This window comes from Amblyomma mixtum, chromosome 8 (genome assembly GCF_055824585.1).
Source record: "Amblyomma mixtum isolate Tamu chromosome 8, ASM5582458v1, whole genome shotgun sequence".
Taxonomy (NCBI): domain Eukaryota; kingdom Metazoa; phylum Arthropoda; class Arachnida; order Ixodida; family Ixodidae; genus Amblyomma; species Amblyomma mixtum.
Genome location: NC_143019.1, coordinates 143,175,891 through 143,190,249, shown reverse-complemented (window position 1 = coordinate 143,190,249; position 14,359 = coordinate 143,175,891). Strand labels below are relative to the sequence as shown.

General features: G+C 47.5%; 1 protein-coding gene across 3 annotated transcripts in view; it reads left to right on the top strand.

The window, feature by feature from the left end:
* Positions 1–10,326, top strand: part of Asator (tau-tubulin kinase asator) — a 198,981-nt gene extending 188,655 nt beyond the window's left edge. For 2 of the 3 annotated variants that reach the window (XM_089555290.1, XM_089555292.1), the window contains exons 12-14: positions 3,781–4,043; positions 7,563–7,649; positions 9,811–10,326. In XM_089555290.1, the coding sequence (XP_089411416.1) occupies positions 3,781–4,043; positions 7,563–7,649; positions 9,811–9,892 (432 nt within the window). In that variant the 3' untranslated portion in view covers positions 9,893–10,326. The remainder of the gene's footprint in view (positions 1–3,780; positions 4,044–7,562; positions 7,650–9,810) is intronic. The other variant, XM_089555291.1, reaches the window with a different exon arrangement.
* The last annotated feature ends 4,033 nt before the right edge of the window (positions 10,327–14,359 follow it).

Below are 14,359 nucleotides of genomic sequence, written 5' to 3'. Positions count from 1 at the left end.
CTCTTCAAATTGTGGGACACAACATGAACATAAGGTATTACTGCCAGATTTTTTTGTTTGGAATGGGGGACAGCTTTGCCCTCCTTCAGCTTTTTCAATATCCCTTCTGCTACTGATGCCAGAATATGAAGGGGGTATTTTGCGTCTGTTAGCCTATCAACCTGATTGGAGAAACTATATTCAAACTTGTGTGGGCAGGATTTTTGCATGGCATTTTGAAAGCATGACGCCACAATGCCTCTTTTTACAAGCTTCGAATGGGCTGAGCTGTACGGAAGTAAGGGCTTTTTACCCCTAGGATCAAATGTCCAGCATACATGGAAATCAGTAAAATATAAGGTCAGATCAAGGAACTTAATGCGATCAATCACCGCCACTTCATGCGTAATTTGTAGCGGCGAAAGCACTTCACAGAATATCGCGCACAAGTCATTCACTTCCGAGGCGAAGCTAGCCGGGTCACAATCATGTAAAATTAGGTAATCATCTACATATAGGAACACTCTTGCAACTGTTGAGCTCATGAGTGATTGTTCGAGTGCCCTGTCGAGCTTAGCAAGAAACATGTCACTTAGCAATGGAGCGATGCAAGATCCTATGCAGATCCCATTCTTTTGAATAAAAACAGTACCTTCCCATTCTGCATAGGTTGACTGAAGGTACACTTGCAGCAAGTCTAAAAAGCTTTCTGCGGAAATGCCACTAGTGTTCTGAAATGCTACCACTCCGTAGTCGTCAATTGCTTCACTAATGCACTTTAACAGCTTGTCATGAGGGATGGAATAATATAGGTCTTTTACATCAATGAAAAATGCGCGTAGTGGCTTGTCCTGGTCTGTTTTTAGAAATTCAATTACTTCGTCCGACTTCTTTACCTGATAAGGGTCGTCAATAGTTAGGTGAGCTAGGTTACTTTGTAACAACTTCCCCAGGCTCTTCTGCCACGTGCCCTTCTCAGAAACTATCACTCGAAAAGGCAAGTATATTTTGTGCGTTTTCGCGCTAAAAACATGTCGAGGCTGCATTTTTCGCACTTGTCAATAGAGGATAAAAGCGTCTCTAAATGTAGCTGTTTGCACAACTGTTTCGCCTTTAATTTGGCTTTTGCCAGGCAGGCTCGTCTGCATTCTTTGAAAAGTGAAGAGACCGCATCACCTGCTTTTTGCTGGAAGCTATCCTTGGAAAGTACAGCAAAACCCCCTTCTTTGTCTGCCGTCAACAGCACTAGAGCATTTTCACGCAGGTATCTAACGGTCTTATCTATTGGCAATTCTATTCCGCGTACTCTCGGGCGCGTCACAACATCTACTCCATCCGAAACGCACCTACTGGCATTTGGTTCATCAGCTCGTCGAGACACGCGCCTTACCATTGCCAGTAGTTCCGGTGGTCTCATCTTAGGCTCAACAGCAAACTTTGGGCCAAGGCGAAGGACTCGTTGAAATTCCTCCGGAATGTGAACTCCATCCACATTGTGCAGTTGGTTGGGCCTCCCTCTAGGCTTTCTTGGGACAAGCCCTCGGAGGCTTGGGAGAAGCTGTTGCCACAGGAACTCGGTGGTGCTGTGTTTGTCCTCTTCTTCCCTTGGCCTTGTGCCGTTGCGCTGCTTCACTAGATTCCTAAGTAGTCACTCTATCTTTAAGATACCTTTGCCCTACCGCGTTCCTGGTTCCATCTCTCTCTTAGTTTTATGCTGTGACCTACTGTAGCTGCTACTGAGTAACCAGCTAGATGTGACATGCATGCCAGAAATACTTAACTTTTTCGGCTAGAACCGAATTTTGAAAAAATGAATTCGGCATACATTTATCGGTGTTTTTTGGCTAGAACCTAAAAGCTGGATCCCTACCTATTGCATTGATCGACGCGCTTGAGTCCTCGCTTGAAGCCGCGCAATGTGCGCGCGGGTAGTCAGAAAAGGCAGAGGACTAAACTCGTGCCGCTAAGAACGTGATTAAGGGAGATGTGAAGGGAAAAGTATACGAGGTCTGTTAGAAAAGTATCCGACATTTGGCCGTAGAAAAAGAACTTGCATAACTGGAGCGTTGCAAACCTAGTCACCTTCAAAGTAGTCTACTTGGGACTCCACACACTTCTCCCAGCGGTGCTGCCATTGTGGGAAGTATTCCGAAAAGGCCCCTTTCGGAATGGAGTTTAGCTCAGCTGTCGTTGCAGCCATAATGTTCTTCCTTCTCTGAAATCGCGCTCCTTTCAATGGCCTTTTGATTTTGGGAACCAGCCAGAAATCGCAGGGGCCATATCAGGACAATAAGGAGTCTGTTGAACTGCAGGAGTCTGGTTTTTCGCCAAAAAATCTGAATCGAGTGCGAGGAATATGCAGAAGAAATGTCGCGATGGGTGCGCCAATTTCCTGTTGACCTCATCCCCGGGTTCTTGCGCCTCACAGCATCACGTAGGCAACGGAGGACATCCCTGTAGTGCTCTTTGGTCATTGTTTGACCCTGTGGAGTGCGTACTCGTGGTCTGCCACACAGAGGGTGTCAAAGAAAGCAGTCAGCATCACTTTCACATTGCTGCGCACTTGGCGGGCCTTCGTAAGTCTTGGCGACGTGGAATGCTTCCACTCTGACGACTGGGATCTGGTTTCCGGGTCGTACCTGTACACCCAAGACTCGTCACCAGTGATTATGATGTTGATGAAGTCGGGGTCACTGTTTGCGGAATCCAGCATGTCCTGTGAGACTTCAACACGAAGCTGCTTTTGCTCCACCGTGAGCAGCTTCGGCACGAATTTCGCCGCAACTCTCTCCATGGCCAAATGTTCGGTGATAATGGAATGTGCGGAGAAATTGCTCATGTCCACCTCTTCCTCAATTTCTCGGATAGTCACGCGACGGTCCCGCATCACCATAGCATTCAGTTCGGCAATGACCTGGTCATTTTGGCATGTTGATGGCCGATTGGAGCGTGGCTCGTTCTCCACCGATGTGCGACCATCTTTAAACCAATTGTACCACTGCTTAATCTGTGTGCTGCTCATAGCATCGTCACCGAAAGCCGTCTGAATATTTCGAATGGTTTCCACTTGGCTGTCGGCCAGTTCATGGCAAAATTTGATGCTGTAGCGCTGCTCCTTTCACTCCGCCATTTTCCTTGCAATAAAAAACCGACGAGAGCACTGCGCACTGCCTCACTCAAATGCTGCGTCCCAGCGACTGACGCTATCGGCAGGCGGGAAAAAATTCGTGCATGCGCATGAAGGTTCAAGGTCGCCTGATGCAAGCGCGCTTGTTTCATATCCATCAGGTGTTCGCAAAAAAAAATAAAGTCGAATACTTTTCTAACAGACCTCGTACAACAGGCGTATCTTACCGATACTCACCTATGGGGCAGAAACGTGGAGGCTAACAAAGAGGGTTCAGCTTAAGCTAAAGACAACGCAACGAGATATGGAAAAAAATGATAGATGTAACGTTAAGAGATCGGAAGAGGGCGGAGTGGGTGAGGGAAGAAACGCGGGTTAATGACATCTTAGTTGAAATCAAGAGTAAGAAGTGGGCATGGGCAGGGCATGCAATGCGAAGGCAAGACAACCGCTGGTCCTTAAGAGTAACGGAGTGGATTCCAAGAGAAGGCAAGTGTAGCAGAGGGCGGCTAAAAGTTATATCGGCGGATGAGATTAAGAAGTTTGCGGGGATACAGTGGCTGCAACTGGCGAGGGACAGGGGGCATTGGGTGTAGTCAGGCTGCTGCTGCTGATGATGATGAAGAGAATTTCGCCGTTGGTTCTCAACTCTCCGAGTGTCATTTTCTGTCCAGGTGCAGCCCACCATCGGCGTGGACGACGGCGAGGACAGCGGAGAAGGCGGCCGCAGCGGCAGCGCCGGGCCCGCCGAGTCCCGCATTCCGCGGCCACGCGTCCGCCAGCGCACCCCCGAGAGGCCAGGGCCGCGGCTGTCCGTGGCGCCTCTCAGCCACTCGGCGTCGGCGCCCATGGTGCCCGACGGACACTGGAGGCCCCCAAACGAGGCGCCACAGCCGCCGCCGGGAAACCCGCCCCCCAACCACTGCGTGCCGGCCAGGTTGGTGCACCCTGACGGAAAATAAATTCCACGCTTTCCTGCTGGTGCAAACAGCGCACTCATTGAGGAACAAGCATTGGGCTTAACACAGTTTTTTTCCGCCACTCGATTCAAGCCAGTGATGATTGAGGTGTCCCCTACGCGTCACCGGCGCTTCCTTTGTTAAAGGATGCTGGGGTCAAGCAGAGGCCGGCCTCTACTGCATTCCCATAATAGCTAGAGAGAGACCAAAAGATAATATCGAGGTACCGGTCTGTTTCCCAACTAAAATATCGGCAAGGATTTCTGGGGGCTCATCTCACATGCTACGCTAGACCGTCACACACTTCCAGGCGATGGGCAACGAGTTTGAATTGACTGGAGGGCACATTTATACATCTAATTTTTTTCGAATAAATGCATCTGTAGCTGCCGGGGAGACGTAAGCATAGCCACAAATTCCCAGAAAAGCAATTTTTACTGACAGCCATAACGGGATAGTATTGTCTTCAGTGATGTTTTAAATCAGGCAAGTGACGGCGATAATTGCATTTCATGTAGATCGTAAAAGCTTCGTTTTCGGCGAAATTAGGCTCTTGATCAGCAGAACGCACTAAGCTATCGATGAGGGCGAGCTTGAATTTTTGCGATTGGCCGTTGAGTCATTCGGCCTGACCCGGCGCCGGCGTTATTGTGGCCGCCAACCCCAACCCCAGCTCGAGGACTGAACAAAAACGCGGGAAAAGTTTTTGCATGTGCTTTCGGGGACCGACGATTGGCGCAAAGGGCAATTAGGCTTCTGCAGATTTACTGCCGCAGTTCTTTGCGACAGTCTTCAACGAAGAATTGAATACAAAGAGGGCGCTGTATTTGATTCCTGCTAAATGCGCAGCTCTGCAAAAGTGTTAAATGCAAATCTATGATTGGCAAATTCGCATCGATGAGGTAGCTGCGCCCAATTCGAGAGGTGCGGCTGGAGACCGTCAACATGCGTTGCATACGCAATTCTGGGCAAAAGCATTTTTAAGCGGGATACCTTTTATGAGCGCAATTTTTTCATACAGTCTAAGATTTCACTATAAAAATCAATATAACCGAAGATCGCCCGACGACAGTCTTCTATTTTTGTTTTATTTCAGAAGCGCTCGTCCCTGTCTGTTCTTTCTGCGTCCATGTTGTTTTAGCGCTTCAAAAAATGTCAAAATTTGTTTTATTTATATTGTTGCTATCCTCAAAAGAGTTCCCCGTCGGTTTTCTATGGCAGTCTTAAGTGTTTCGCGCGATCAATGAAAACACTTTAAAAGAAAAGTTTTGCGATTATCGGGAGAATGAACCATTTCCTTCAATATTTACATACCGGTGCCCTACATTTTTCCAAATTTCAAAATTTTGGTGGGAGAATGCTGGACACGTTCCCAGCAGAAGCCGCAATATGGTCGATGGAAACGGTGAGGATGGTTGGTTTGGTTGGTTTATGGGGTTTAACGTCCCAAAGCGACTAAGGCTATGAGAGACGCCGTAGTGGAGGGCTCCAGAAATTTCGACCACCTGGGGTTCTTTAACGTGCACTGATATCGCACAGTGCAGGGGTCTCGAATTTCTCCTCCAAAGAAATTTAACCGCCGCAGCCGGGATCGAACCCGCGTCTTTCGGGCCAGCAGCCGAGCACCATAGCCACTGAGCCACCGCGGCCGCCCAGGAAACGGTGAGGATGAGGTTATTCTGGGCATTCTTGAAGACGACGCAGAAGCTCGGAAGCGTCGTGAAACCGGCATGATAGGCTCAGCGCTGATGGCAATGCATTGTCAGCATGAAGACCGTGCTTCATTCATAAAAGAACTTTCATACGTGGATCCCCTAATTCCAACGTCGCGCGAATTAGAAGTTTTCTTTGGGCGAAATAGTTTACGCAGTTAAAGACGGAATAAAGATTTCCCGTCATTGGTAAGCGTGTAATAAACACGTACAGCCCTTTATTCTCCTGAAGGAGAAAAAAAAACCTCAACAGCGGCCACGCCGTGTCAACTCGTCGAACGTTTCCTTACTGCTTGAGCATTATAGAAAAACAATGCGGTCCGAGCCCAGAGGCGGCGCATTACTTGCGTAAAATTTGGCGACAACAGGGACTCGAACGTGTCCACTTTGTTGTATGAAAGAACAGAAGAGCCCCCTAGTGGCGGCTCGAATGATGACACTGCGCAGGTTCATTCAGTGGACAAAAAGGAAAAGAAAAGGATTCCAAGGGAAGCACTTAGCTCTGCATTATGTTGACAACCTACGATAGATCCTTTCTTGGGATTGCGTTGCGCACACGAACAAACGTACACAGGAAGAGGCAGAAGAGAGAAAGAGCGCAAACTATCAACTAGATTTATTGCTTTCGCAACAGAATATATATGCAGCATACACACGTGCAAAACAGAATAGGGAGAGGGAAAGAAAGGACAGGGGTGAAGGGGATATCAAGTCAGGCCTGCATAGGTCAGCGAAAGCTACGGATAAAATTCCTTTCCCTCTCATATAAGGTGACCGAGGTATCGCTAATACAATCTCCGCCTTTTTCCCTGATGTGGAAAGCTTCTAAAAGTTCGCGGGCTATTTTGCTTTTGCTCTTGCCCAGAATCTTGATGTAATTGAGCATCGGCTCACAACCCATCGGCATCGGCTCGTGCACCCACATTACAATGACTGGAGCGTCAAGGCACAATAAGAAGTCTATATACTTTATGCCTAACTTCATCTTTTATGCCTAACATCGATGATCTTTAGTTTTGTCATGCATCAACTAGGCCCAACAAAACTGTTTTTGAACTGCGTTAGCTCTGGATAACACGTGTTTCATTATGAATGCGCAGGAGGATGTTGTGGGCGGCCGAAACAAATAATAAATTTCTCGTTACGGTCATTATTGTGCCATGTGGTACAGAATGTCGTTAGGGACGGTAACGCGAACATTTTACAGCTTAAAGCCGGGGTAAAAGAAGGACTTTATGAAGACTATTTCTGTCCTTTAGAAGGTTTGCGTGACGCAGTGGCTAGTCTGGTGGACGGTGTATAGTTACAGACGCTACAGCCGAATTCAACTCGGGAACGTATGCACGTGAACAACATTTAGGCACACATTTTATGTCTGAACCGTCATTCAGATTTTCCTCGCACAAGTCTTTAAAAATCTACCCGAAATGAGTCAAAAATTTTCGTGACCACTCATGTTGCTGTTTATTTACTGCGTGGCGAATGAGAAAGCATGAGTGAGAATCGCGATGTGCGTCGTCTTGATGTAAGAGATTTGGCCGTCATGCTGTACTGTGTCAACACACTTTAGAGTGTGCCAATGCATAGCCCGGCATGAGTGACAGCGTTGTGGATTCCTTTTTTATCGCTGTCAAGAAAAATAATCTCACAGGCTACGGATCCTTCGAGGCGTTGGCAGCGTCCGGAGAGCGCTAGGGTTCAGTGCCTTTCAAGTGGTTGTCCCTCATTCGAGCCGTACTTTCGGGAGAGGACACATGGCAGGAATGCTTGGGTGTGTATCTTCAGGGACGCCTCCCGGTACAGCCGGTGGACAACCCCTTTGTCGTCAGGAGCCCACAAGATGTCTCAAGCTTTCTGGAATCACAGAGCCAAGTAGGTTTCTGAGCCTTCTTTACTGACATCAAGGAGGCGTACTAAATCCGCAAGACATACGAAATAGGGGCCGGCAATCATGCCCACGACGCAGTAAGTTCCGGCATTTTTCGCGTCTGTTGTTGTTAGTTGTTAGTGACTATTTATTGGTAATAAAAAATAAAATGTGAAGGGAAAAGATGTTGCTAGCCGCGGAATCTGCCATCGAAGCCTGAAGCACGTGAGCTGCGGCTAGCGAGAATAAAATGAGATGGAGAGGACAGGAACAAGGAAAAAAAGGGAAGAGCGACAGAAGAAAGGATAGAGGTAGGGCGGCAATGTACACTATGTGCAAATGCAGGGAATTAAAATGAAAAATAAAATAAATGTGGAGTACTGCCCGCGCAAGGTTGCTTTGAGCTGTTGTTCTTTGTATTTTTCGGGCGAAAAGCATGATATAGCTTCTAGGTTCTACAGTATAAACATTTTGTCGGCATAAATGTGTGCTGAACGGTTTTCGAAGCCACCGAGGAAGAATCTCAATGAAAGCTGAGCGTGTTTTAGCTATGATTGGAAGCTGAGCTACTGTGGCCGAGGAATGTCCCAAGGCCAGCGTCGTTGACAATCAACCCGCCGTTGAAGAAGGGCCTCGTGTGCAGCCAGCTCTGCTCGCCGGCCAGAAAAGACGTTCCTCAACATCGACACTGAAGGCAGACCATGTGAAGCAACGCCGCCACCGCCATCTACGGTTACGTCCGCTAAAATATACGCTTGTCTTAACATTTTTCGTATATAATGCTTGGGATTGCAAGGTGTTTCATCTTTTGTGTCCCATTTTCTGCGCAGTTTGTTCCTTGGCCCAGTGACGTTTCGCATAAAGTGCGCATGTGGCGCTTAGCTCGCTGAACAAAGCACTCTTGCTTAGCGTCATAATTAACGGAGTGAGTGAGTTAAGAGCCCTTTTACGTGTACGCCGCGCCACTGTGGCTATGTGGTTATGGCGCTCGGCAGCTGACCTGAAAGGCACGCCTTTGATCCCCGCCTCGGCTGTCGCATTTCGATGGAGGCGAAATTCCAGAGGCCCGTGTACTGTGCGACGTCAGTGCACGTTGAAGAACCCCAGATGGTCGAAATTTCCGGGAGCACGCCAGTACGGCGTTCCTCAGTGCCTGGGTGTCTTTGGGACATCAAACCCCATGGAACGAAACCGAACCAAACATCTTCCTTTCAATGTGCTTGAGTCAGGCCTAATCTGACTTACCAAAAATATTTGTCTTAGATTCTACGGATATGTCAGTATCTGTCTGTGCAAGCGTTATTTATCATTACAATTCTACGTTGGCGCTCGAGAAGGGCATTTACTCTGGCAAGCAAGCGAGGAGAGACTGCCAATGGCGCTGGGCAGAGCGCCCGGGCTGCCGTGCGACCCCGGTACAACACTGACCCGCGGCGGCGATATGCCCCCAGATATCCATGTTGCTGGTGCACTAAACATTACTTACGAGCCAGGCTTCGTTTCGTGTTTCCCGTTTTTTTTCCTCTCTTTATCGCCAAACGCTTTTTGTAGGGGGCGCAAAATAGGTCATGTTTGTTGCCGTTATGTTGTTGTATTATGTATTGTGACACAAGGTATGCCAGCCATTTCATTTTTTGTCGTTCGATATGCACAGCCACCTTTAAAACTACGGCGAAACACGCCTGAAATAAAGAATATGCATCTAAATATGGCCGTATGCTATGCGCAATACGATTTCAAGCTTTACGAGTGTGGGAAGGAAGGCAACCGCGAAGTTTCTGTGTTTTCGGCGACTAGTTCGTCCAGGTAACGCTGTACATCCGAGCTGAATAAGTACCCTGTTTCATGCCGTCCTGACCACACCACATTTCATACGAAGGCATTTTCAGAGGAAGGTTGCGTTCTACCCAATATTTTGTCCATTTCAGCACGTTGGGGTGTACGAAGACGAGGCGATAACAGACGACACATAGAGAAGAAAATGAAGAGAAAGGCTTTACTTGAACAATTTACACTGTGGCGCATGTCGCGTCGTTTTTCTCTTCTGTGCGCTATCTTCTAGGCTTTGTCTTCTTTCAGATGTGGCGCGACCTGCTGCATCAAAAGCGTTACTTACACGGCCTTCCCTCTTCCTTCTTCTTCTTCTTCGCATGCTGCCTGGGACAGGAGGCGCCGGTACCGGCCTTTGTCCCCGAGTGATCTCCAGATGACGGGCAGCGAGTCGTCGCGCGGCAACTCCCCTGACTGACGCCCAGTGATTCCGTTGCTGCCGCCGCGTGAATGTGCGTGAATGTGCGCGCGTGGAAACTGACTGCAGCCGGCGACAACTGCCGCCACGTGGGCTCGGCACGTGACTCTCCCGTGCAACAACCCGGATGTCGTGCTTTTCCGATTGTCATTTCCTAGTCGAGCGCGGTAGCGGACGCACTGTGCCATGAGCACGCCGAACGCATTGTGGAACGCCTCGGGCTAGTCAAGAGGTATGCCCGGCGAAAGCGACAGATCCAGATCACGGAGCACTGAACACCCTTTCTCACGCTCTGCGCGTTTCTTCTTTCTTACGTTCTTTTACCACCTCTAGAAAGAAGCAAAGTCACGTCATCCTAAATGTATTTATTGTTTCATTTGACTGCTGGTTTCTGTAATTCTTGTTTTGTCAATCGAATGAAATAAGAAAGCGTACTGTTTCTAATGCTGTTATCACACGGGGCACAAAGAAAAGAAATAATGTGATTACAGGGTGAAAAAGACTGGCGCTGCTTCTTTCACTTCAAAGACCAAACGCAGATCCGCGACTTGGCACGAGTGCAACAGTGCCTTCTAACATATATTAAGAAAAGGCACAGCAGTTGCTGAATTGCTGCACATCTCCGGTGAATTAAACTGTCAAATCGATAATGGTATTAACGGTATCCTGCACTAATCTGTGGCACTCTTCCCGTTGGCTAGCCAGCGAAGCCCAGAACTATACCCGCCTCTCGCTTACAAAATTTGCCGTGCACTAAGATAAGAATTTTCCTTCGGGGAAGGCTGAAATCTCGTTACAGCGACTGCAAACCAGCATAATTCTGTGTAATGGATGTTTTGATTAGATACGCTCAAAGATCAACTTTAATGAAAACATCATTGCCGTAGCTTTCTGTTTTTCTGCTCGTTGTAGAAGCATCTTTCATACCTCTGTGCGTAAGCAGATTAACAATGAAACTTTTTTGCCAGGCTGCAGAGTACAGCAAGAGCAATTAGCGTTGGTGGATGGAACAGCTTTTGGCGCAGAGGTTTCACACACGCGCCGATTCATGGCACACTCAAGTGTGCGCTACTGGTTTCAGCCGTGACGGCCTCGGCCTAAATGACTGCCGATATGCAGTGCGTGAAAACACCGTGGAACTACTGTTCAATTACTGTTTCGGCAACTACGCAGTATCAGGTGTCCAACAAGTGCTATTGCAAATATCCGAAAGTTGGCCTGAGGAGACCGTTATTAAAAGGGATCTGAAAAGCATTTATGTGCAAGATTGTGAACCGCAGAATGGTAATTGCAGTGGAAGTAATTTTTGAGCAAAAATTCGCAGATATAACTCTCGTTCTTATTTGTGAGCTCTCTAAGCGCCTTTCCTTGTGTCGAAGTGATGGTATGGCTGCAGTAACGTTATTCTAACTGCTCCAGAAAAGTTGGTTCGTAGCTGCTGGTGAGCAGTGGAGCTTGGCAGAGCAGGAAGTGGAGAGGAGCCGCTCATCTTTTTGTCTTCCCTTTGTTGTGATGAGTCGCCAAGGTACCATTCGCTTCGTGGTGTTTAGACCGACTCCGTCACGACCGCTGCGCCCGACGCGGTCCGTTCTTATCGGCGGGGACGACCTCTGTGGTTGCTTGATGATTATCCTTGTTTAGGAATACAGTAATGGTCTCAATCTTCACATATTTGGAGGAGTGCGTTAGGAAACTCAATATCAAGCAATTTGAACTTGCATTTAAGCGTTGGAGAGGGAGCATGCCATAGCTGCAGTTTATGACTAGACACAGCAAGAAAGGCGCAACACAGCGCTGCGTTGTGTCTCCCTTCGCTGTATCGCGACGGAAATAGGCGACCAACTTCCCAAAAAGTTGTGTATAAAACAGGTGTTTCATTCTACTTGGGTTTTGGCACTAAAATGCGCACAGGAATTATTGCTACGTGTACTCTAAATGGCTTTTTCTATTAAATTACATTCGGGCCTAGCACACAAGGCCTAATATACGCGCGGCTCAAGGAAAGGTAGGAATAAACACTTATAGAGAAGGAGGAAGAATCTGGTTGAAGCAAAGCAGGTGAAGTCTTCAGTCCAAGACCCCAGTGGCAGAGGCCGTGAAGATGGCCCTGAGCGCCTCCTGGTCTTCCAGGGTGGCTCTGGTCAGCCGCACCTCGCACTGCTACAAGGCCGCATTGAGCGGCTCTGTGTGCTGTGGTTTATGGGTGCATGTGCATTGGATATTAGGAAATGTAGATGCGGTGCCGCACCATTGGCATGAGTTCATATATATAGCGTTGGGTGTAGGCGTAAATGATATTGCAGGCTGGGGAAAGTAAGGGTCCGGTGTCGCCGGAGGAAAAAATGGTTCAGATTTATGGAGGAAGAGAAGAAGAATCTTACTTGCAAGTAACGGGTGGAGGCTTTTGCAGGGGTAATGCATTGCGTATTTGGATGTGCACGAGAAACAACTGAGCAGGATTACACCAGTCGTGTCTCTCGGGAGCGTTAACGCATTTCATCTCGCGTACTGCCGAGTGCCGTTTAAGAGAGCTATGCAGCTCTCTGCAGTCTTATTCATCCTTTCTAAGGAACAACATATGGCAACGGTTCTTCGCAGTTGTTTGCAACTGGAGCTAGCTGTTTCTTTTTTTTTTTGCCGTACCCGCTAAGGAGGGCCGGCCTGCGGCTTGGTGGTCGCAAAACGTAGTGCCCTTTTGCTCTCACTACACGTGACTAATGTAAAGGTCACCGCCTTGCGAGATCCTGCAGGGCTTTCAGCAGTTGCGAGCTCGTTTGAGGGGTGGGGGGGGGGGGGGGGGAAGGTGTATTGTATTATATGACACCTCTCGCCTTATAATATTTTTTTTTAGACGACTATGTCGCTAGGCACAGGCTCTCTGATTTCTGACCTTTGCAGATCTGGCATTCTTTGCCAAAGGAGACGATACACTTTCTAACGTAGCTCCAACAGTTACTAAAAAGCGCTTGCGGGCTTCCCAGGACGTAGCAATTTTTTGTTTAAGCATACTTACATCGTTTGGTACGGAGGCCGGCATGAAGTACACTAGTAGATTATGGGCGAAGAATGAAGAAGGTAGGCGTTATAAAAGGTTGAATCAACCGATGTAGGCCGCATGCTCAATGCGACATTCAGTACTATGTAGTGTACACCGCAAAACCTTGAACGGCTCCACAAGGTGTACGTGAGCTAAGTAGTAAGCTCCTGTATTTGTTTTCCTTCCCTGTTCGGTCTGCACGACATAGCATCCTGCCCAAGCCACTCAATATTCCCTATGGTTAACAACCAACTGATGGTTCTACGAAAAGGCGCCAAAAAGAAAACTGCAGACAGGGAAGAAACGCACGGCGCATGCGCCGACGTGTATGCGTCCTCTCTGAGTGCACAAAATGAAAGAGGGAAAAGCTCGAGCATTCCAAATGAGTACTTAATATTTGTGTAATATAAGCGCTGTTTAAACGTTTTCAAGCAAGGTGTCATCTTAATACATGATATCCACAGACAGTTTTGAAAGGCAGTAGAGAAATACACAAAAAATTTCGTTTTTTGCAAACTGGCTGTTTTCTTTCAAACTGGCGGGACCTCTACAGGTCTTTTTTGGCGCCTTTTCATAGAAAGTGATGAACCTAGTCACTTATAGTGCCTGTGAAAGTGTCTGAAGTTTTTCAGTTCTATGGAGACAGGTATTAAAATCGCAGAATCCGCAAACTCACTGGTGTACTAAGATACAAGCTTGAGCTCCAGTGCTAAATAGTTTCTCGATGCAATTAACTATTGTTTTAAGGAAGCTATCTCCTTGCGTTGACTTTGAAATCAGCATATGCCTTTTGAGCCTGAATGGCTTGCTTATGGTAGTCCGAGCATTTTCTAAAGTCAGATGTCCTGCACAGAGGAAGGATTCTTCGCTCTCTTGCAGAAGTAAACAACGTTAGCCATTTGTCAGAGCTGTATAATGCTTACGGTCTGTCTGCTGAAATTAAACAAAAATTGAAGGTTGTATCAATAGCCTGCAAAGAAAACTGTAAACTTGGCAAGTTCTGGCATTGCTTTGTGGTAGCTGATAGGCATGAGACATAACCTATGTTGTTCAGCAAGCTTTTTCGCTGCGACCATTTCTACTAGACCATGGGTTAGACATAAGAGGCCGATCTACGATAGCCTGTAGAAAATTTATCCAGAATGTAACGATTCTGAGCACATTAAACAGTAGAGAGAGGTGCTCGAAGTAATATAGCAGGTGTAGTGAGCGTGGCGGTACCGTACTCAACTTGTGCGACAACTCAAATCAGTCCCAAAAACCAGTACCAATTCGATTCAAAACTTGTGCAAGCACGGTAAAAAATAGCAAAGCTCAATGTGACATATTTAACATTAAGAACTGCAGAAATATGCGAACACAAACGAGTTTATTTTGTACCGACTTACGTCGTGCTCAGGTTCTGCTGTAACTGAGCTTTGATGGGGAAA